The sequence below is a fragment of the Neofelis nebulosa genome, chromosome X, assembly GCF_028018385.1.
Source record: "Neofelis nebulosa isolate mNeoNeb1 chromosome X, mNeoNeb1.pri, whole genome shotgun sequence".
Lineage (NCBI taxonomy): Eukaryota > Metazoa > Chordata > Mammalia > Carnivora > Felidae > Neofelis > Neofelis nebulosa.
The window spans coordinates 88,553,172-88,577,002 of record NC_080800.1 but is presented as its reverse complement, the minus strand read 5'-3'; the positions used below and the strand labels follow the sequence as shown (position 1 = coordinate 88,577,002).

The 23,831-nt window shown below is 48.7% G+C and overlaps 1 protein-coding gene across 2 annotated transcripts in view; it reads left to right on the top strand.

The window, feature by feature from the left end:
* The window catches only part of LOC131502959 (collagen alpha-6(IV) chain-like), a 292,198-nt gene extending 269,103 nt beyond the window's left edge, over positions 1 to 23,095 (top strand). For both annotated transcript variants that reach the window (XM_058714249.1, XM_058714248.1), the window contains 18 exons: positions 1,566 to 1,736; positions 2,473 to 2,616; positions 3,539 to 3,664; positions 4,099 to 4,280; positions 6,374 to 6,437; positions 7,029 to 7,103; positions 7,603 to 7,710; positions 7,804 to 7,911; positions 8,489 to 8,560; positions 8,876 to 9,001; positions 13,067 to 13,183; positions 13,511 to 13,672; positions 13,865 to 13,963; positions 15,762 to 15,908; positions 16,619 to 16,735; positions 17,640 to 17,831; positions 18,928 to 19,214; positions 21,468 to 23,095. In XM_058714249.1, coding sequence (XP_058570232.1) covers positions 1,566 to 1,736; positions 2,473 to 2,616; positions 3,539 to 3,664; positions 4,099 to 4,280; positions 6,374 to 6,437; positions 7,029 to 7,103; positions 7,603 to 7,710; positions 7,804 to 7,911; positions 8,489 to 8,560; positions 8,876 to 9,001; positions 13,067 to 13,183; positions 13,511 to 13,672; positions 13,865 to 13,963; positions 15,762 to 15,908; positions 16,619 to 16,735; positions 17,640 to 17,831; positions 18,928 to 19,214; positions 21,468 to 21,728 — 2,558 coding nt within the window. In that variant the 3' untranslated portion in view covers positions 21,729 to 23,095. The remainder of the gene's footprint in view (positions 1 to 1,565; positions 1,737 to 2,472; positions 2,617 to 3,538; positions 3,665 to 4,098; positions 4,281 to 6,373; positions 6,438 to 7,028; positions 7,104 to 7,602; positions 7,711 to 7,803; positions 7,912 to 8,488; positions 8,561 to 8,875; positions 9,002 to 13,066; positions 13,184 to 13,510; positions 13,673 to 13,864; positions 13,964 to 15,761; positions 15,909 to 16,618; positions 16,736 to 17,639; positions 17,832 to 18,927; positions 19,215 to 21,467) is intronic.
* Positions 23,096 to 23,831: the final 736 nt, after the last annotated feature.

The window sequence follows — 23,831 nt, the reverse complement described above, 5'->3', positions numbered from 1 at the left end:
TGAGACCTGCGCAGGGTTTAGAAGGACATTTGACATTCCCGACCCCTCGTGTTTCCAATCTCAAGTGACCCTTGCAGTGCTGAGCAGAATGGATTTCTGTAGTTTGGCTTCCAAAATGTTACCACAGATCATTCCCCACCCCTCCCCCACGGCCTCACTCCCCCTCAACTATGTGCTTCAGCCTCCCCCCTGCCTTTCCCAGTTAGAGAAGCTGCCCTGGTTGTGGAGGTGGGTCTAGCCATGTCCACCACTTTGGCTGGGACCGAGGGGAGCCTGCTTGGTCTTGGGGGGAGAAGCTCGAGAGGAGGATGACTATGCGGTGGCCTGCCTCTCTGATGAGCCTGCCTCTGAGGACCTGTGGCCAAAGTGGCCTTCACTGGGCCTCGGGGCTGACACCCCCTGCATCTGGCCTAGTGTTTGAAGCTTGCCTTTTTCTTGCACCGCCCTCCTCTCCCCTGCCTCAGTGACTACATCAACCCCCCTTACTGCAGGCCACGTGACTGATATTGAGTTTTTGCAGAGCCACTAAAATCCTTTTTAATCCCTTTTATCCTTATGTGTTTCTGGGGTCTTCCCATAGGCTGTCCAGGTGAGAAAACAGCACACAAGACCACAGACTGACACCCCCACCGGCTTTCCTGCTCAAGGAATTATCTGACTATACACTCTAACCTTGGCAAGGCCAGGGGTCCCCAAGCCCATGCTGTGGAGCTGGCCCCCATTGAATTTCCTTCCCTTGTTGTGGAGTCCCCTTCACAGCCCCCCATTAGAATCCTGGGGCTTGCAGCTACTTGATGCTTTTCAATTCATAGAAAGCCAAGTCAGCCATTCAATTAGGTCCTTGGGGGCCCAAATACCTCTGTCGTCACTGATTTAATCCTTTGGTTTTTTAATTTCCTTGCTTTGTACCTGAACATTCCACTCTGGCAGCAGTTCAGGGGGTTAATCCCATTGACCAACTTAAAGCCTGGTGAAAGAAGTCTCAGACAACCTAGGAGACCAAATGGGCCTTGGGGATTTCTACAGTACTTGGCACTAGGGGGCCTTTCAACCTTAATGCCAAGGAACTGGCTGACTTAACTGCTTGCATGAGGGATTAAAAGGGCAGCCCTGTATCCATGGCTCCCTGGGAGGCTGAAACAATGGCTCAGCTTTAACCTCTACTTCACTGATTGGCTCAGGAAACAGCCATTGTAGCGCAATTCAGACTGGAAGTACCAGGAAACTGGAGTCCAGATGCCACCTTGGCTTCCCAGGGCTCCATTCAGAGGCTAAAATGTGTCACCACATTCATAAAGGAGGAAGAAGTTCTAATCAGAAGGGGGTTTGCTGGCCCTGCCATGCTGAGAGTAACAGCCGCTGGCGTGGTGCTCTGGGTGGTAAGAGCTAATGCTTCAGCCAACAGAGAATTCTGCCAGTTAGCAGCCTACAGAGGCCATGGTTGCAGGACCATTTCCAAAACCCAGCCAGCCAGCCAGCCAGAAGCCATGGGAATGGGCAGTGGCCCAGATCTGGACACAGCCTTGCTTGACGGCTGTCCCGTGTTCTCTCCTGTGCTGATTCAGGACATCCTGGAAAGAAAGGTTTAAGAGGCGAGACAGGTCCCCCTGCATCAGCTGGAAAGAGAGGCCTGCCTGGGTTGAAAGGCCTTCCAGGATCTCCAGGGCTGATTGGCTTCTTGGGGAACTCAGGCTTGCCAGGGAGCACTGGGTTGCCAGGCCTGCCGGGTCCGAAGGGTAAGTGAAGTGCTCAGAAAGGCACTAGTGGGTGCCTCAAAGGATCATCCATGCTGCCCAGCTTGCCCCCCTTCTCTGCCTCAGAAGGGGGAATGGGGCTGAGAGAGGGGGAGGGAGGGAGGTGGGTGGGACTTTTTGTGGTAAGATGGCTGGACAAAGCTAACACTAAGGGAAGACTCCAGCCACAGTGAATCACCCTCACTGCTGGCCAGGCGGAACGCTGGGCTGAATAGCATTGTCAGTAAAGCACAGGACAGTAACTGTCACACTGGGTTTATTCATTTGCATGATCCCCCTACCATGGAGCCCGATTGCTCTCAGTTTCTGTGATTGTCCTGCTAGACACTAGAGGTTGGATGGGAGGCATCTCCATTTTCTACAGGGGTAGATGACTGGTCCAAGGTCACACAACTGGTCCTAGGCTTTTTTTTTTTTTTTTTTTTTTTTGCTCTATGCCACTCATGAGCTCTAACTTGGCAAACCATAAGAGAGGTGCCCACTTCTTCTCTCCCTTCTGTTGCTTAGTGTCATGCCCCTGTTCAGGGAAGTAGTATAATGTGTAAGGACTGACAGCTTGGGCTTTGGAGTTAGAGAAACCTGGGTTTGAATCCCTTCTCTACAACTTCCTAGCTGTGTGATTTGGGGTAAGTACTTCCATTTGGGGTAAGCCTCTCTGTGCTTCCATTTCCCTGTATGTAAAAGAGGGATCATAATCGAAGTTCTTTTTTCTCAACAGGTGAGAAGGGATCTGCTGGGCTGGTAGGTTTTCCAGGGATACCAGGTCTCCCTGGTATTCCTGGTGCAAGTGGATTAAAGGGCATTTCTGGGTCAGCCGGAAAGGTGGGACCATCTGGATGGGCTGGTAGTGCTGGTAAAAAAGGTAAGCTGGAGCACTGAATTCTGAACTTGCTGGCCATGCTTCCCAATGTACATTTTGTGTGTCAACTTTGTTGCTGGTGTGGCTTATAACAGTCTTGTGTTAGATAATAAGATTTGGGGCTTCTGGGGCGCCTGGGTGGCTTGGTCGGTTAAGCGTCCGACTTCGGCTCAGGTCATGATCTCACGGTCCGTGAGTTCGAGCCCCGCGTCGGGCTCTGTGCTGACTGCTCAGAGCCTGGAGCCTGTTTCGGATTCTGTGTCTCCCTCTCTCTCTGCCCCTCCCCTGTTCACGCTCTGTCTCTCTCTGTCTCAAAAATAAATAAAAACGTTAAAAAAAATTAAAAAAAAAGATTTGGGGCTTCTGAATGAGGTCTTTTTTATTTTTTTTTAGAGTTTTTATTTATTGTGTGTGAGAGAGAGAATGCAAGTGCATGAGCAGAGGAGGGGCAGAGAGAGAGGGAAAGAGAGAATCCTAAGCAGGCTCTGCAAAGTCAGCACAGAGCCGGGCGTGAAGCTTGAACTCAGGAACCGTGAGATCATGACCTGAGCTGAAACCAAGAGTCAGACACTTAACTGACTGAGCCACCCAGGTGCCCCCCCGAATGAAGTCCTTTTAAACCAAGAGATCTAATCACTTCTGAGTTATCACTGCATATTAGAGGCCCCATCATACATTCCCAGATACTCAGTGGAGGAGTCTTTTGAGTGGGGCCAAAGTTGCTGATGGACCTTGGGCTTGTCAAAGGAGAGGGCATGCACACTGATGCAAAATTGGGGAAACAGGGCCAAGAAAGGGCCCAGAAAGGAAGCCTGGGGTGGGAGGGGGGACAGAGAGGGGAAGAGCTGAGATGAAAGGTCAGCTCATGCTTGACTCCGTGTGTAAGCTTCCTTTCACGAGGGTCTCGCAATCTCCACCCCTGCAGGAGACAGAGGTGACCCGGGGCCAGCTGGAATCCCCAGTCCACGACCTCCAATCCTGAACCTGCAGCTGAAAGGAGACAAAGGCTCTAGAGGCTCAGCTGGATCTGATGGATTTCCTGGGCCCAGAGGTGCTGGGGCAGGCAATGGGGCAAGAGAAATGCTCAAATTTAACCTTCCTCCTGAGAAAGGGCAAGACCCCCTAGACTGGCAGTATGGGTGGCAACCGGGGTTCTAAGGAGTCTGCCTTCTCTGGGCCTGAAGGGTGCTGGACTTTGAGGCTGCCAGTTTTCACTGCCACTGCAGGAAACTGAGGTTTTGAGCCAGAGGCTGTCGTACCCCTGGAGGAGCCTGGCGGATGATGGGGCATGGGCACTAGCAGTGCTAGAGCTGGGGTGGCCTTGACTGGTGCCCCCTAAGGCTGAAGGCACCTCCCCCACCCACACCTTCACCTCCAAGCTAACCGTCCCCAAGGTTAGCTGTGATCCAGGTTACCTGCACCTTGGGGGAGCAGGTTTTTTCTTGCCCAGAGTCCTTTTTCTAAGCTTGTTTGTGTCTTTCCCAGGTGACAAAGGAGAGGCTGGCCCCCCAGGGCTACCAGGCTTGCCTGGAGTTCCCGGCCTCCCCAGTATCATCAAGGGACTTAATGGGAAACCAGGCCCCCCTGGCTCCATTGGATTACGGGGCTTACCCGGCCTTAAAGGGTCCCCTGGAATCACAGGTTTCCCAGGAATACCAGGAGCAAGTGTAAGTGTGCCCAGATCTTTGTCTCTCCACCAGGGAAGGGCCTCCATAGCAGGGGGACATGCCCCTATTGCCCATCTTTCTGGCCCCAGCCCACTTCCCAGACCCCTCCCCCAGCTCATCCTGGACAGAGTCCTCTCATTGAGCCTGACAGGTCTTCCCACCCTCTCCTGAATGTCCCTGCCTCTGGGCCTTTGTTCATGTTGTCTCTCCTGTGTGCCAGAGTCTGCTACTCTGCAGCTAACTGCCCAATGCCTACCCATGCTCTGGGCCCCAGCCCAGGCACCCATTCCTCCAGGAGTCCCTGAGCTTCCTCCCTGCTGGCATGCTGCATTCCTCACTGCTTATATGAATCCCAGTCAGTTCTGCATGGGTCTGATTTCCTCAATGAGGTCATTAGGACTTGAGAACAAGAACTGCCTTACCTACTCTTTTGTTTGCACCTCTCTGTCAGTATCACTCATTGAGCCTGGCACATCATAAGGATTTGGTACAGGCCTCTGGATATTTTTTTGATTTCAGGAAGGTCATTGCTGCTTCCGTGCAAGGCAATGATTGGCAAATAATCAAACCAGCTTGTCTGGGTTCTTAAAAGGCAGGATGGTAGAGTAGGGGTAGCAATGAGATGCATTTGGGTTTGAGTCTCAGCTCCATGGCTCATTAGCTCTATGATTCTTTGCATATGGCTTAACTTGCCTGAGCTTCACTTTTCTCATATGCACAAAATGGGAACAATATTCAAACCTCCTTCAGACAGCAGTGAGGATTAAAGGAGATGATATGTGTAAAGCAATTAGCACAGTATCTGGCAAATAGTGGGCTCTAAATAAGTAGTAGCAATACTTGTAGCAGTATTGAAGGGACTGAATGAACTAGGTCACAGAACACCTGTGCTCCTTACAGGCAAAGTCCTTGTCCTTTATTTATCTTTTTAAGTTTATTTATTTATTTTGAGAGATAGAGCATGCACGAGCTGGGGAGGGCAGAGAAGAAGAGAGAGAATCCCAAGCAGGCTCCACACTGTCAGTGCAGAGCCCGATGTGGGGCTTGAACTCACAAACCATGTGATCATGACCTGAGCTGAAATCAAGAGTCAGATGCTTAACCAACTGAGCCTCCAAGGTGCCCCAAAGTCCCTGTCCTTTAAAAGTGTCAGTCCATCTGATGGAGAGAGCACACACACACACACACACACCCCTGAAGCAACTGCAAAAGAAATCATTCTCAGCTGGATGGTCCTTGCTACTCATGCACTAAGAGGAATGGAGTCAAAGTGGGAGGGGTCCCAACATGAGCAAAGGCTCAGAATTAGCAGATATCCCAATGTGCAGAAAAAGTAAGGCAGATGTAGGAGGTATCCTAGGTAGTGGGTCAGTGAGCACAGTGACCTGGTTGAGAGCTTAGACTCCCACCCAAGGCACTAGGTAGTGTATGTCTTTAGTAGGGACATCACAACAAATCAAAACTATACCAGATAGCAGAGGAATAGCTATACCGATAGCAGCTGACATGCCCACTTCCCAGACTCCGATAGTGTGTTGGACATTAGTCATAAAGTCAGTTTATCCTGTGAAAATGGTAACATTAGCCCAAATTCAGATTCCAGTATACACACATACAGCCAGCTAATTGGTTCCTTGCGGGAAGCCGCAGCTTACAGAATCTGTGGCTGAGGGCTGTAGCTCTGCATGGTGAAGCAATACTTCTTCTTGTGCATAATGGCTCCAGAGTTCTGGCTCTAGCCAACTATCTGCAGAATGCACCTGCAGTATCTGGCCTGTCACATCCTGTGTTTTCTAAGAGACTTGCCAGAACAGCCACACCTGATTTCCCAAGATTCCAATTTGGATAGGCATTGGGAAGTGATGAATGACGAGACCAGGATTCATCTGCAGAAAGAATCCCTCCCCTAAAACATCTGAGTATGCATTTCTACCCTTTGCTCATCACCTTCCCTTCTGGAGGATGCCCCCCCCCACACAACCCACTTCACCCCTGCCACAGCATACAGGCAGCAGTTCAGGGAGGGTGGAGGGTGAGAGCATGGGAGGCCCTGAGCAGTGGGCAGAAATAATGATTTACATATTGCTTCAAAGGGTTCACAGGGTCTCAATGGAGCTCCTGGACTCCCAGGAGCATCTGGTCTCCTAGGTTCAAAAGGTGAGAAGCATTTTCTCTTTTAATATGTTTTTCCAGAGCAAGGTGGATTTCTAGCAAGTGCAGGGCTCTTCTGGAAGGAAGCTCTGTGTTTAAAGGAAAGTGAATTGATTTACATTTCCCCTTTGGCCAAACCCCCTTTGCAGTCTCTGCTCCTCATGGACATGTGACAAACAGTGGTTTGACCCACGTGCCTTCCAGACTCAGCAGCAGAGGAGAACCTCGGCTCTAGACAGTCTTTTCCCCTGTTGAACCCAGCCCACTGGGCAGGAAAAATTCCCATCCTTGCTGCCATCATTGTTCCATTCTGGTGATGTTCTGGTGCCCCTCCTTCTGTCATCTTCCCTGCCCATACTGAAACTAGCAATGTCTTCCCAGTGGAGGTATGCTTCCTGTAGCAGCATTTCTTGCCAGTAGGCTGAGAGCATCCCACCTTTTTTTTGGCGATTGGTTACCTTCTACCCACTGCATACTTTTGTCAAAGATCTCCTCTGTCTACATGGAATCTGAAAAGGTTTTGCCATCAAAAGATCTCTGCTACAAAATGAGCTATAGCTTCTCCTGACCACTTCAACAATATCTTTATATCCCCAGGAGATCAAGGCCAGACCCTTGGAATTTCCGGTAGCCTGGGACTCAAGGGACAACCTGGGGAATCTGGGTTTAAAGGTAAGGCCACTGTACTTTTGACCTCATGTGTTTCACAGATTCCTTCACACTGAGGATCAGGAGGAACTTGGGAGGTCAACCCCAAGTTCTGCAAGTTCTATCCAATGCAGAAAAATTCCTACCTGACTGGCAGCCCACAGCTTCCCCAAGCAAACTAGCCTGCTCCTCCTTCAAGACTCATGGAGATAAGTCTAATAAGACCTTTGAGATGATGGCGTCCACCTCCTTAGTTTATTGTTATCTAAACAGTTTCTTGAACATTTCTACCCATTGCTCCTACTTCTGGGGGCACTCGAGAACAAGTTTACTATCTTTAGCGGGCAGCACCTTTCAAATGGGAAGTTACAGCTGCCCCCATCATTTTCAGAGTCGTTTCACTGGACCTAGCTCTCTTGGCAGGTTAAATGGCTTCACCTTCCTGCTCACTCCCTCCCTCCCTTGGAGAAATACATTGCCCAAAATGTGGCCTAATCACTCAGCATCTTTCTTGATTTTGTAGGTGTGAAAGGAAAAGATGGACTAGCTGGTGATGTGGGTTTCCCAGGAAGCAAAGGTGAAGATGGCAAAGTTGGTATTTCTGGAGATGTTGGCCTTCCTGGCTCCCCAGGTATTGTGCAACAGGACGACTTTACTCTGATAAAGTAAGGGTTAGTTTTAAGCCATGACCCTTTCTGACCCGCTACCTTGCTTTCATTTTCAGGACTCCCTGGGATTGCAGGCATGAGAGGAAATCCAGGGCTACCGGGTTCTGCAGGCCATCCAGGGGCCTCTGGGCCCCTGGGAGCCCCCGGCCTAATAGGAACCAAAGGTATGTATTTTAGAGGAGGAAGTGGGGAGAGGGTTTCTGCTCCCCCCCACCAAAAAAAAAAAGAGCAGCAACTACTTTATATTGCGAGACACTATCTGGGGCAAGCCACATCCAGGGGAGTCATTGATGGGGCCATGTGATAGATAATGGGAAGGGGGAGGAGGAGGAGGAGGAATGGAGGGCAAGCAAGAATGGGAAGAGGAGAACATGGAATCCATGGAGAGAAGAGTTATCGAGGAAAGTTGTTGTCCTGGTATATATAGCCTTTCCCTGATTTCAAGATTGGGCATTGAGTCTCTGGGAGCTGGCAACTCAAGACCTTGGCATTGCCACTTGGCATTCTTGAAGATATGTAATTATCTACCACCCTGCTCTTAAAGCTGTATTTGTTTCTACTGAGAGTCAGGAAAAGCAAAGGTGGAGAGTGGAGGTTAGGGGTGGTCCGGTCTCCCTGAGGGCCTTAAGTTATGCCGCTAGGAAGACCGCAATCTTTGCAGTGCCCTTGGGGGCAAGACCTTTTGCGGACCCTTCCTGATTCAGAGTTGCTGGAGCCATTTCTGATCTTCTCTCCCCTCAGGTTTCCCTGGACTTCCTGGTTTACATGGACTGAATGGGCTTCCAGGAACCAAGGGAACCCATGGAACTCCAGGTTAGGAAGATCCTCAAGGGCAAGCGGGAGAGTGCCAGTTTTTCCAGAAGGCTGGCAAGTACCGGCCATGAGTTCTCAACTGTGGTGTATCCTATATCCTTAAACTCATGGATCTCCTTGCCAGCCCCCAATTTGAGGTGCCTTGATTTGTGGAGAAAGGAAGAGAGAGTCTGTCCTTCTATCCAGAATGAGCTCTCCTTCCTGTTTTGTCAGTATTCAGCTTCTCGTGTATGTCAGGCAGGCCTCCAGCAAGTGAGCGAGGCATGAAGGCCTCACCTGCATTGAGTTCTGTCCTCTTTCTGCTTCTCCTCCTAGGACCCAGTATAACTGGTGTTCCTGGGCCAGCTGGCCTGCCTGGTCCCAAAGGGGAAAAAGGTTCTCCAGGAATTGGCATCGGAGCCCCAGGGAAGCCAGGAGTGAAAGGACAGAGAGGTAGCCGAGGTAAGTGGGCCCAAGTCAGGCCTTATAGAAGTTGAGTAAGGCCTGGCTAGGGAGCCAAGGCTGGGGCTCATCAGGACCATGTGGCTTATAGGGTTGAGAGTTAAGAGTTCACTGGGGATTGTGCATGTCTTCACACTTCTGGGGATCTCAGAACCCAGTGGAACTGACTTCTGAGAAAGAGAAGGGAGGCCATGCTATAATGCTAGGGCTTTCCTGGAAGGAGTGTCAAGGAATAGTCTAGTGAGTTCCCTCCTGCTCTCCCTTATCAACCTCAGGGTCTGTCTTGCCCACTTGGCCAAAGCCTGAGATTAATGGCCCCAAGGGACAGGGCTTGTCCTCTTAGCAAGGGATTTGCCAGAAGTTCCTCAATGTCCAGCGTGGATGGCCCTCCCAAGGCCCTGAGAAGACAGTGCGGCTGCTAGAAGGAGCCCAAGACTAAGAGGATAAATGTCTCCCTGGGACAGGCACACACAAGCACTCAATTAGGATTCATAGGTTACTAGCAAACAGGTTTTGCCCTAATCTTGGCCCCTGACTCATCATATCCTCTGAAGTCTCTTTCTGAGCCTCCCTCTGCCCACCTCACAAATAGAATTAATTCTGATTCTTTAACTCTCCTCAGGAATGTTCTGAAGACCCATATACATTGCACTCAATGTAAAACAGGAAATGAATTCAATGTAGCATCACAGCTAGGAGTATGGGCTCTGAAATCAGACCATTGGACTCAAATTCCAGCTCTACGTCTCACTAGCTGTATGACCTTGAACAAGGAAGTTACTTGTCCCTCAATTCCCAGTGAACTCTTAATGTTCCTTTTCTGTAAAATGGGCATAATAAGGGAATCTACTGCACAGGTTTGGCGGAGAATCAATGAGGAGTGAGGTAATATGTATAAAAGCACTTAGCGCAGCACCTGGCACGTTGTAAGTACTCAAGAAATGTTGCCCAGTATATCATTACGTGGTACCTGGGGAAATCATGTTTGCAAAATGCTCTGCTCCTCTGTTATAGTTCTAGGGCTTGAGGTCCTACCACATTTTATTTGTTTATGTGCATGGTTATATAATGTGTGTATGTTTTCCAGGAACTAATTCCTACATTAATTCATTTTCTGCTGAATTTTATATTGGTGCATCTGCTCTCTCTGCATTTACTCTTTCTTTTGGTCTGGACCAACCTGTTCTTTTCTGAAAGCCAGCAGCTTCTCCAGAGGGAAAGCTCAAACATGGCCTGAGCCTGTAGGGAAATCGTGTGGCTTCTTTCACAGGAGGTAGCAAAGAGGGGACTCAGATAGAAGCAAAACCCAGATGTTTTCAAATCCTGACTAGAATGCCTGGCCTTTAAATTATCCATTTCCTTTCGCTGTCTGAGGTAATAAAAATCACAATTACAAATTCAGTAAACAGCACATGTCAAGATGGATATGTTTTAGGAACATAATGTTGATTAAAAAAAAAAAACAAGTCACAGAGAAATACGTTGGGTATGATCCCACTGTTAAAAGTTTATAAATAAATGCGAACAACCAATATATTGTTTAGGGATACAGATATACATGGGCAAAGCGTGGGGATGCTGAACACAAAATTCAGGAGTGGTTGCCCCCGAGAGTCAAGGAAGAGGGTAGGATCTGTAAAGGGCATGCAAAGAAATTCAAAGGTAATGTTATCTTCTTTTTCTTAAATTGGGTCATTGGAACAGAGGTATTCATTGTATCTGGGTTATTTTTTACTTATGATTTATAAATATTCTTCTGCTCTTCTCGGTATCTAATTAAAACAATGTTTTAAAAGTATACAGCAAATATCATACCCCCCCCATAGGAACCTATCTCTGACATGATCATAGAAATCAGTGTAAAATGAAGATTTACCCCTAAGCAAACTTCCAAAAGCAATCCTTGTCCCTGTAATACCTTTATCTAAATAATTCTGAATAATATCTAAATAATTCTAAATAATACCTTATCTAAATAATTCATTTTCATATTTGTACTAAATATTTAGAAGCTGCATTTGTGTATTTAGGGTTTTCTGTCTTTTTATGAATTTTTAAATGTTTATTTTTGAGAGAGAGTATTAGAGGAGAAGGGGCAGAGAGAGAGGGAGACACAAAATCGGAAGCAGGCTCCAGGCCCCGAGCTGTCAGAGCAGAGCCCGTTGCAGGGTTCCATCTCACAAACCATGAGATCATGACCTGAGCCGAAGTTGGACACTTAACCAACTGAGCCACCCAAGTGCCCCTAGGGATTATTTTAAGTCTCTGACACCGAAATGAGTTTGAAAAACATGCCATTGTGCATTTTCATGTGCTCATTTAAAGTGTCTCATCTTAAATATGCGAGCTTTTTTTTCTCTTTTCTTTTCTTTCTTTCTTTCTTTCTTTCTTTCTATTTCTTTCTTTTTTTTTTTTTTTTTACTACTTGAGATCAGAAGTACCTCTGTTCCAGGTTTAATGATATATTGGTGTAATTCTAAAATCAAGAAACAGGTAAAAAGAGAAGGCAGCTCCAAAAACTGCTATGGGAGCTTCTAACAATCTGTGTGCTGCCCACACTACTATATATATGATGTCTTGTTTATTGGTTTTCACTTAATTTCAGCATAGATATGTATTATATATAAAGGTATATTTTCAGGAAAAAAAAACCAATATGTCTTTCTTTTCAGATTTTTACCCTTGTGAAAAAGAAAAATACTTCAAAGGTTCATCGAGACATAACTGACCATACTAAAAGTAGCACCATGTGACTTTGAAGCTAGTTTTTCTTTTTGTTTTCCTTTTGTTTCTTTTCCAGATCTATAATAATTGGAGACTTTTCTTGAAATTTCTTTTTTTTATTCTTTATATTTCCTCAACTTTCAGTTAACAAATGAGCTGTAAAAAAAAAAAAGCACCTGAATTAACCAATCTGCCATCTTTCTTTACACGTTTTTATGGATTTGCCATTTCTTTACTTAAATATGAGAAACTCAACATTAATATTTTTGGCTTTCCTTGTCAGGAAAATGTAACTCCACGCTAATCTTTTTGGATTTTATTGTTACAAACAAACAAACAAAAATCATCTCAACCCCCAGAATACTTTATCAACCAGTGTGAATCTATTTCTCTTCATTTGAATTTCTTCTAGAAGATACCAAACTAATAAATACATCTCTTTCATACTAGAAGTATAATATGGACTTCTACATTTGTATCTATGGCTTCGATGTGTTTTCCCATATAGTTTCCATGTATGTAGTTGACGTGTGAATGTTAAATAAATCTTCCCTAAGCAGTTGAAATTTTTTGGTTTTGAACATTATAGTAGACATCGCTCCACAAACATAAAACACGCAGTATTAAAACGTGAGCAAACAAGTATTCTTGTATCTACTCTAATAAATGGCTTTTTTCTTTGACCAAAAAGGGGGAAGGGATTTAGTGTAGACAAATTTGTTCTATTGGCAATTAAGCAAGCACTCAGCTGGTATCATGAATTACCTATAAAAGCATTTTTGAGTTTGCCTAGAAGACCCAGAAATTAGCCCTAGAAGACACTGGGAGTCACAGCGTCCTTGCAACCTCCATTTCTGACCCAGCAGGTGTCTGTTCGGACTCGCTGGAGCCAGTGCCTCACCTCAGTTTGTAACCTTCTCTGGGCACCATCAGACATAACTGGCTAATTTAATGAAAATGTGTGACTTCAGTTCCAGGTGCTGCAGTCATGCTTTCTTTTCTTCCCGGTTTGAGGGAAATCTGTCTAAAATATTTCCATTTCCAGCGACGCTGGGAGCTAGAACTTTCCAAAGCTCCATCCCCATAAACCACGGCGCCTGCTGTCCGCGGGGGACGGGGCACGGGAAACCCGGAGTCGCTGAGACCCTGGGTGTCAGCGTGTGCGAGACCCGTGTTCCTCTACCGGCTGCAAAGGGAGACTGAAGGGAGAGCGCCCTCTGCTGGTGTTCGTCGGTCTGGCCCCCTATCCAGCCGCTTCCACATTTTCTGCTTGAATTTCCATTTTCTCTGAGAGCTTGGCCACACGAAGCCCATGCAGCCCCTTTTATTTATTATTTGCAGGTTTCCCAGGCTTCCAGGGACCTGCTGGTCTGCCCGGTGCCGCAGGCCTCTCCTTGCCTTCAGTCATAGGAGGACAGCCTGGCGACCCCGGGCGACCAGGCCTAGATGGAGAGCGAGGTAAAGACAGGAAACCCAAAAGAGGTTTGGCCTTTGCCTTCTGTCCGCAGTTTGGGGAGATCCTAATACAGTCCAGCCCCATTCCTACTGCTGGATGTGCATGGGCCTGCATGGCCTCATGTCCCTCCCCCAACAGGGACACGGGGGACTGCAAAGGGCTCTATTTGCAAAAAGGGTTTGGGAAGGTCCAGGCACTGGGACCCCAGATGCAGCAAAGGAATGTTCTCTGCCCTGGGAACAGGCTTTGGCTTGATATTAGCCCCGAGGCCTTCAGTGGTGGCCACCTCCTTCTCACCTGCCTTCATTCCTCTCTGATCTTATCCCTAGGCCGCCCAGGCCCTCCAGGGCCCCCAGGGCCCCCTGGGCCATCCTCTGATCAAGGTGACCCTGGAGACCCTGGCTTCCCTGGAATTCCTGGCCGTCAAGGGCCCAAGGGAGACCAAGGAATTCCAGGTTTCTCTGGCCTTCCTGGAGAGCTAGGACTGAAAGGTATGGCTGCTTGGCTGGCTGTTGGGCCCTTACCCAGTCTGCAGTTAGAGACAGCTCCGTCCTGCAGCCCTGTGAAGACAGGCCAGCTAAGAATGCTCTTCTTTCCCCCAAATCTGTCTAATCTCAACCCCTCCAACCCCCACCAGCACCACCATGCCAGGCCCTGACTTGCTTTCCTTTGGACTTTACCAGGCATGAGAGGTGAGCCTGGCTTCATGGGGATTCCAGGCAAGGTTGGGCCACCTGGAGACCCAGGACTTCCCGGGATGAAGGGGAAGGCAGGGCCAAGAGGTGAGTTAAGACAATGTACCCAGCTGATCCCGAACTCCCTCGAGGGATGGGTCTGGGGGTAATTGTCCTATAGGACTCACGCTAAGAAAGCCTGGATGTCTGGGGCAGCTGGATGAAGCTCCTCCCTGGAGGCTATTTCTCCACCTTGAGGATATCTCTGCCTCCATCAGCTCCCAGGACTGAAGACCATTGCCACCATGGGTCCAGCCCACTGATCTCCCCTCTACATTCTTTCTGCATCGGCAAGCATTGGGTTTGCACTCATTACCACTCACCCATTTCCTCAATCCAGAAAGGAAGAACGACACTCTCCATCCTTTACCACCATCCCCCTCGCTTGCACCCAATCCATTAGCAAGCCCTGAGGGTCACGTCTCCTAATTGTGCCTTGCATCTGCTCACCTCTCAGCACCTCCATTGCTGCCACCCAGGTCCAAGGCACTGACATTTCGCATGAGAATCACTGCAGTGACTTGCTACCTGATCTCTCTGTTTCCTCCTCTGTTGTGCATCTCCCCCAACAATTATTTCTTCACAAAGTGGTCAGAGGGATCTTATAAAACATAAATCACCCCCTGGCCTCCCATAGCATAGGAATAAACTATGGCTCACAAAGTCCTATGTGATACCTCCCTCTTCATCCTCATCATCAGCCCTTCCTCTTTTGTGTTCCTGTTCTTGCCACACAAGCCTCTTTCTGCAGGGCTGACTGCAGGGCCTTTGCACATGCTAGTTCTACTTTCTGGAATACTCTTGCCCCTCTGCCCCCCAGGTCCTTCTTTTTTTTTTAAATTTTTTAATGTTTGTTTTTGAGAGACAGAGAGCGATCAGGAAAGGGACAGAGAGGGAGACACAGAATCTGAAGCAAGCTGCAGGCTCTGAGCTGTCAGCACAGAGCCCGATGTGGGGCTTGAAATCATGAACTGTGAGATCATGACCTGAGCCAAAGTCCTATGCTTAACCGACTGAGCCACCCAGGCGCCCCACTCCTTCTATTCCTTAATGGCCTTAGCTTAAATGTCACTGCTTGTAAGGGGCCACTTGTCACTCTTTCTAAAGCAGGTTCTCCGCCCCATAGCGCCCTCTGCTCCCTGTCACTGTCACTGCACTGTTCATTTCCTTTGTAGCACTTCTCACAACTTGCAGTAAGACTAATGGTATTTGTCAGGTTATGCATTTTTCATCTTTATCACCAGACCATAATCCCCATAACGGGTCTGTCTTATTCACTCCTCCATCCCTTAATCTACCAGGGTGTGGCACATAGTAGGCACTTGAGATATTTGTTCAATGAATTAGTAAGCGAATTGGCTTGTTTGGCTTCTCTTAGTAAACCAGCAGGCTAAGGCTCAGGGTCCTAGGCTGTGATGCCAACTGAATCTCTGAGGTTGGATGCATCCCCTTGGCCTCCTTGGCCCTGTTCTCTGACCAGTAAGTGAATAAACCAACCATCCCAGCCCCGAGCCAAAGCTCAGCCCACCTTATTTGCAACAAACATTTCCTGAATTGCCTACCATGTACCAGTCTCTGTGCTGGGTCCTGAGGAAACAAGATGAATATAACCCATTCCCTGCCTTCAAGAATCTCCCAGTTTACTGGGGAGATAGATCCGTAAGGGAGACATTGTGTAAAGCGTGGTGGCAGTCACCCCAGAGGTATCCAATGGGCACTGTGGGGCGGGGCAGGGGGGACAGGAAAAGTAGAAAGCTGGTGATTGTGAGGTGGAAAGGAAGGCTTCTGGGGACCCATGCCTCCTCTGCCTCTACCTGCTATTTCCATGTCCCCCGCTTGCCCGCAGGCTTTTCCGGACCCCGGGGTGCTCCTGGACAAACACCAATTGCAGAAGCTGTTCAGGTTCCTCCTGGACCCATGGGTCAACCGGGCATGGATGGCATCCCTGGCCTCATGGGAGACCCTGGGGTTCAAGGCCCTGTAGGCCTACAAGGTAAGGAGGGCACCAGCACCAGAGAAAGGGGACTTCTCAGGGAGCTAAGATAGCCTTGGCTGAGAAGCTGAAGCTACTGGCTGGGAACTCCAGCCCCAAGGGGGCACCCGCATCAAGCATCTCCTCTGGTCCTTCACAAAACTCCCAAGCTTCTTGCCAGGAAGGGGGGCCAGCTGGGTCAGCAGTTCTACTTGGCTTTAGAGAATGTGTGGGCAGAGCATAGCAACTACTCCAGCTGGCTTGTCCCTCTCTCATGTGCTGCTGAGGGAAGGTGAGAGTGTGGTGGGGGGTAAAGAGCAATGGAGAAAGCCCAGGGCTGGGGGGACAGGAAACCCAGCTTCCAATCCCAGCTTTGCACCAACTGAGGTAAGTTAGTAGTCTCTCTGGGCCTAGGGGTCCTCGTTTCTGACAAGGGACGCTGGCAGGTTCTGTGCATTGTATGCGTCGCTGGGAGGAGGAGAGGAAGGAAGGAGGAAATAGGTGTGAGGCGGCTCAGAAAGGCTAAATTCAGAGTGGTGGTCCCAGGACAGATGTCCAGACTGGAACTAAGGACTAGCCCCGGGAGGCTCAGCTCTGAGGGCTCTAAGATGATGGCCAGTGCGCCCTCTCCTGGTGAGTCATGGGCATGACACATGAGTCCTTTTCCTCTGGGGTGGCTCTTCTGGACCTCCCGCATTGAGTACGCTGCTGTGGGCCTTCTCTCCTTGCAGGCTCCAAAGGATTACCTGGCATACCTGGAAAAGATGGTCTCAACGGACTCATTGGCCCACCTGGGCCTCTTGGTGATCCTGGTCTCCCTGGACTGCAAGGCCCTCCAGGACTCGAAGGTCTGGTGATGTCAGCACTAGGGAGCAGAGGGTTTCTGTGAGGGTATGAGGCCTTGGGGTGAGCCAGAATCTCACAGCTGAGAAACAGGAAACCTGGCAGTAAAGTTTGGCACTACGAGGAGCCTGGAAAACCGAACTGTATTCCATTCGCTCCCACCCACCTCTGAGCCTGTGAAGGATTAGAGCCCTACATTCTGTAAGGCAAAGGACTCTTTCAAATCCTTTTCTGGGTTCTCTTCCAGCTCTTGAGAGCTGTGACTGTACTCTAGTATGCCTCGCCCCTGCCTCTCACTGCCCATATTCTGCCCACATATTCTGACATGGATGGGCAGGGGATGATTCAAGGGACGAGAAAATTTGAGATAACGTATGACCACTACTTAGCTCCCATTTTATATCAGAGATGGCAAACCAGTTGTCCTGAGTAGAGAACAGTTCCGAGGCTCAGTGGGAAAGTGGTGTGATTAACTAGCCACGTTGCATGGGCGGGAGAGAGGGTGTGATTTTGTCCTGCCAACCCTAATTCTGCTATTGCTGCCTCAGATTCAGCAGGTATACTTAGTTATGTCCTGTGAGAGCCTGCAGGGTCCAAGAAGTAGCCCCCTCAGTCCCCTCAGCCCCTTGTAGAGGACCCAAGGCCAGGTGACCGTGAGAGGGAAGCTGGATAGCATGCTTTTTCAAACAGGGGACTCCATAGCTGGATTCCTCTGAGTTGACATTCCAGCTCTACCACTTACCAGCTGTGGGACTTCTGAGCCTGTTTCCTTATCTACAAACTGGAGTGATAAGGGTATCCAGTGAGCTAACACGTGTGTGTATACAATGTGCCCTGCTCAATGCTCAGCACAATGTCAGTAGCTGCTGTTATGACTGGCTCGCCCCTTTTCTGCTCTCTCCCTCTCAGGAGCTCCAGGGAAGAAGGGTCCCTTCGGGATGGCTGGAATGCCAGGGCAGAGCTCGAGAGTGGGTTACACATTGGTGAAGCACAGCCAGTCGGAACAGGTGCCCCTGTGTCCCGTCGGGATGAGCCAGCTGTGGGTGGGTTACAGCTTGCTGTTCGTGGAGGGGCAGGAGAAAGCCCATAACCAGGACCTGGGTAAGTCCCGGCTCTGACACCAGCCATGGCCATCCATCCCCACAAGGACCTAGATCCACCCTTTTCAGTCCTCCCAGCCCTAGGTGGGCCCACTGTTTGGTGGCGGGTAACAAGCACCAGCTGTTGCATCAGGCACACCTAAGTTTAAACCCTGGCTCTGGGGTGCCTGGGTGGCTCAGTGGGTTAAGCGTCTGACTCTTGATCTTGGCTCAGGCTGTGATCTCAAAGTTCATGGGTTTGAGCCCCATGTCAGGCAGTGCAGAGCCTGCTTGGGATTCTCTTTCTTTGCCCCTCCCCTGCTCACTTGTGTGTGCTCTCTCTGAAAAATAAATAAAAACATTTAAGAAATGTTTTTAAACCCTGACTCTACCACTTACTAGCTGGGTACCCTGGACAAGTTATTCAACCTCTCTGAGCTTCCACTTCCCCCTTAGTGGAAACCAAGCTAGTTCTAGAACCTATCTCATAGGGTGGTGTAAGAGTTGCATGAATCACCCAATGTAAACTGCTTAGAACAATGTTTGGCATATTAGGTATCCATTAAACATTAGCGATTAGTAGTAGTAATAATGAGATGACCTGTGGGGCAACAGTGATTACCCAAGAATTAATTGTGTTGTCTACAGGTGTGCAGACTGTGAACAGCAGACTCAGTCTATTAAATGCTAGTTCTACAAAGCAGGTTAATTAGGGAGTCGTTACGTGGCTTATAAAAGCATTCTTTTCAGGGTGCCTGAGTGGCTCAGTCAGTTAGGCATCTGATTTAGTCTCAGGTCATGATTTCATGGTTCATGAGTTCAAGCCTGGCTTCAGGCTCCATCCTCTGACAGTGCAGAGCCTGCTTGTGTCTGTCTCTCTCTTAAAATAAACGAACTTAAAAAAAAGATTCTTTTCATTATCAAACTTCCCTGGTGCATTGAGAATAGGATTTGACCCACAGACTTGAGTGTATGTACAGTGTGCCAGGATTGTAAGGAGAGGCACCCCTGCTCCAGTCCAGGCAGTTTCACGAAAACCCATTTAGTCCAGTCCTAATGGCCCTGGGGATAATCTCAGCCAGACCTTACCTGCCCCTGCCCACCTTCTCTCCTCCCAGGATTTGCTGGCTCCTGCCTGCCCCGCTTCAGTACCATGCCTTTCATCTACTGCAACATCAACGAAGTGTGCCACTATGCTGGGCGCAATGATAAATCCTACTGGCTGTCCACCACCGCCCCCATTCCCATGATGCCCATCGGCCAGACCCAGATTCCCCAGTACATCAGCCGCTGTTCTGTGTGTGAGGCACCCTCACAAGCCATTGCTGTGCACAGCCAGGACATCACCATCCCGCAGTGCCCCCTGGGCTGGCGCAGCCTCTGGATTGGGTACTCCTTCCTCATGGTAAGGCCCTGCACTGCCCCCTTTCCCCAGTGTAGAGATGGACCGCAGGGAGCCCTGGGAGGGTGCCTCAAGCTGGTTCTCAGGCTCAAGTGGCATGAGATAGAAACCACAGAATTTGAAAAGAAGGAACATGCTTGGTCTGGCCTTGACTAAAGACCAAGCAGGCTCAGCTCTGCACAAATGATGGGTAATTCTACGAATAGAATCGAGCAGTTTGCACTCAGTGGTCCAGGGATGAGAATTTCTATGAATCACCAGCAAAGGCCCTAACATCTCTATGCCTGCTTCAGTTATGCCACAAGCAAGGGAAGGAGGAAACTCCCGATCCCGGTGGACAGTGAGGGAGAGGCTGTCCCCACTGAAGGCTGGGATACACTCTCATTTCTCAGGCTGGGCACGGACATTTCTCCTCTTCTGCCCCCTCTCCTAGGCCCCTCTGGCCACTGTCATCTCCTAATGAAAGACTCAGATGAGGGCACGCTGTGTTTGTACCTCGGGATTTTTGCTGCTTCTCCATCTCAGTCGGAAGGCTGTCGTGTTCCTAAGAGCTGAGAATGTCTGTAAGCCCAAGGAGGCATCAGGTCCCTCCCACGACACTCCGTGAATATCGGGGTACATTAAATGAGCAAAAGGTCAGGTTTAGGGCCAGAATAACTCACAGGTAAAACCAGTGTGGCACCCACCAAAGTACTCTGCCTCACCAGAACTTGTTTACTAAATTGCCAGGGGTGACATGATGAGAAAGTGTCTTTGAAGAGTCACCAAAGCCTTAGGCTTCCTCACATTGGTGCACATACCTGAGATGAGGCCCTTCATCATTTTGCTCTATGTGAATTGGGCAGCTTATCCCAAAAGAATATAGAATCACCTCACCTATCATTCTGTCCTATCCACCACCCAGACCGGGAAATACATTGGAAAGGCCCCTGAACTTCCACAAGGAATGCTACAAAAGCTTTACAATATCTTACCTGTTTTGCTTATGGGAGCCCTCTTAATATCTTATTCAGAATCTCTTTGCTTTTACTTTACACATAATTCTATCATACTAGAATATCTATATTTTCCTGAAGACCTATAAGGGTGCGAATTTGGACTGCCTAGTATGGCATCTTGAAGCAATAAGACATGCCTACTAAAGACAAGAAATGAGGGAGAAAAGGATTCAGAGGTGGCCTAAGGACTTCACAAGCTGTGTCCCTTGGTGTGGGGCCCCTCCACAATTGCCCAACACAAAAACCAACATTCACGGCAATAAGCCTGTGTCATGTGCAAAATGTAAAATACACAGTGTCTGCCATTTAGTAAGGCAGGGAAGCATGTTGTTTGTTCTAGAAAGTTTTCTGAGGATCAAAGCAAGGAAAACTCTGATGCTGCATTTATCAGGAAAGGTCACTTAGATGGAGACCAACTGTCCCAAAGAGTTGTAAAGTATGCCATCCCTGAGCATCCTATTTGGCCATCTGTCCCATTGGCCGTTTGCTGACCCGGCTGTGTATGAAGCCTCTTCCTCACCTCTTGTGGTCCAGATAATAACCCAGCTGACATGAAGGGAGGAGGGGGGATGGGGAGTGGAGACACAGGGACCGCTGTCTGTGGGTACAGTGACTGGAGACTATCGGCTGAGTGGCACTAATGGGGAAATCCTGACCTTGTATGCGGAGGGAGCCCTGAAGTGAGGGCCAGGATGTTAGGCCAAATGCGATGCCCACTAGTACTCAGCAAGCAAAACACACTGCATGTTGCCCTGAAAGGGGTGGTGCAGACTGAAAACATAAGAAGTTCTAACAAAGGTAACCTCAGAGTAAGCACTATTGATAGGCTAGGGGAGGGGCCTGTGGTTTCACCACTTTGTGGAGCATTGTGCGCTCTCTCTCTTGGAGTACACCACCAAGGGCTGGGAGTTGACAAGGGCCCTGAGAAGACCTGCTTTCCAAAATCTATTGCATCTTCCTTAATCCAGCCTTTCTCAGACTTGTCTGTGGAGATTTGCGGAGAGGCAGCGAACACACCTTGAAACTCAGTGGGACAGCGGCAGTTTGGGAGACGCTGGCTGAGATGTACCCAGTGCCCAAATGCAGTGGGTTAGGAGGGCACTAGGGGCCGCTCCTGGCCCTGAGGAGCTACAAAGGAGGGATGAGCAGACGCTGGTACTATAACACAGCTTTCCTGATGCTGGGGCCGAGCCAAGAGCCCAGCATTTCAGAAGGGCCCACACCTCCCATGGCTGAAACTTGACCCTGTCTGTTTCAGCACACTGCTGCTGGCGCCGAGGGCGGGGGCCAGTCCCTGGTCTCACCCGGCTCCTGCCTGGAGGATTTTCGTGCCACCCCTTTCATCGAATGCAGTGGGGCCCGGGGCACCTGCCACTACTTTGCCAACAAGTACAGTTTCTGGCTGACAACAGTGGAAGAGAGGCAGCAGTTTAGGGAGGAACCTGTATCTGAAACACTGAAGGCTGGGCAGCTCCATACCCGGGTCAGCCGCTGCCAGGTGTGTATGAAAAGCCTGTAGGGGGGGGGGGCACCTGCATCCCTGCCCCTTGCCCTCCCCTCCCTCACACAACGGTCACCTCACAAACCCCAACGATCTGAAGAAGGAAGGCCCAAGCCCTATTGCCCACTGTCAAGTTGTACGTTGGAGTCTCTTTTGGGCTGTACTGGACACTGGTCGCCCCAACCCTCAGGCCCAATGGGTGAGCTCACCCTACTGAGATCTGCTGTCCCATTTCAGTCAACCTGGTGCTACCGTTTGATTCCGATGTTTGTGTGATTATTCATGGCTACCTCAGAAAGACCCACTGGGCTACTGCTTCCTTAGACCACTGGCTTTCCTCACTGCCTTGATCAGAAAGGTCTTTGTAATAGCTGGTAAGTCATTTCTTTATGTCCAGAGAGCACCATGCATTATTTGGCTTAAATCAGAACACAGTTTTTCCACATTAAAAACAAGAATCCTCTGGCTGAATGTTCATGGATGGCTCAAGCCTGCATGAGGCAAGCTCTCACTCTTCAAGGACATGCACTGTGTCTAGGCAGGCAGCAGACCTGGAATGGGGTGCCAGCCAGTAGCCTGGGGTGAGCTTTGCCTCCTTGGAGAGTGAGCACAACTGGGCCCCATAATGCTTAGAAGGGGAGCTCATTAACTTCATAGGGTCCTAGACAAATCACTTCCTCCTTGCTGGCTCCCTCCCTGGCCAGAGACCTAGGACTTGGCCTGGTCCAGAGTAGAGCAGAGGATGCCCCAAATGCAGCCAGGCCCATCAAGGGAAATGAGAACCACAGCCCTTTCTCCCAGGCTGGGGTTAGAGAGGTAGATGGGTAAGGAGGTGTGAATTTTGCTTTTGACTCCAGGAACAAAAAGGCAAATCCCTTGGCCCAATTTCTCAGAAGACCCTGTTTATTTCAAATGCCATCCAGATGTGTGCAATGTGGCAGATCAAAGATCCGGTGTGTTGGGTCCTTTGCGCTTTGAGGCTGTTGTTAGAGACTTTCCATTAAAATGTCCATCCAACTGCACTTTCACAGGTAGCCTGTTAAACAATTTTAATACGGTTTTAAACCTCATAAAAATCTAGCACACTCCTCTCTTTAGCAGTTGGCAGACCTGAAGAAAACCTGAGTTGACTATAAAGTGTATTGTATTCTATTCAGGGGGTGTGTTTTCACCATTTCCTCTATCACTTTCCCAGAATACTTAGCTATGTTGACATGAGGTGATTCCTTCCAGCTGATTCTGTTTCCTTAAATATTATGTAAACTGTGCCAACACAGACCAAGCATAATCAGTATAATCTGTGTTATTGTTACTTTCACCTCCTATCTCAGTAATAAGCATGGTGCCAGCCTTGTACATTGCAAATAAAAGGAATTAAATATCAACATTTGACTCTTTTGACATTCTTTGATGAAAACTTTTCTAAAGTCCGTCTCACTACAATTTGTGAACCCCACCCCCGCACCGCCCTGAGCCTATTAATGCAAGCTGAGCTTTACAAGAAAACACTGAGGCAGGAAAAATACAATTAAAGTCAAATGGCAGAAGGCAACCAATGTACAACTTGTTTCAAAATATGCCTATAACTGTTTTTAGCCCTATCCAGGCTAGAGTTCAAGAAATGGGTTTTTATACTCTGGGTCTACAGGATCCTTTATAGACAAATCAAAAGTAGAGAAACAAGGTTGTTGAAACCAAATATAAGACATATATGCATATATTTGTATATGCAGAATATAGATATTCTGGACCAATAAACAAGAAAGTAACGACACTGGGAGCATTCAGGAAGGGAACCGACCTGTGGGAGACACAGACATTTCACTGCAAACCATTTTTCACCTTTTGAATTTTGAACCACTGTAATATACTGCCTACTGGGAAAAAAAAGAATAAAATGGAATTTAAGGAGACAAATGTTCTAATGTTCCTAAATATACAAGCAAAACAAAGCAATCTTGGGTTTTGTGCGAGCTTTCAAGCTGTGTTGCTGGCCTTCCTTGGGACTTGGTGGAGGAGGGAGGTGAAATGCACACAAATTAACAGGTAAGGAGAGGAAAATGGGAAGACACCACTTGGACTTGAGGTATATCCACACAAAAGAGTGTTTAGCAAAGCCAA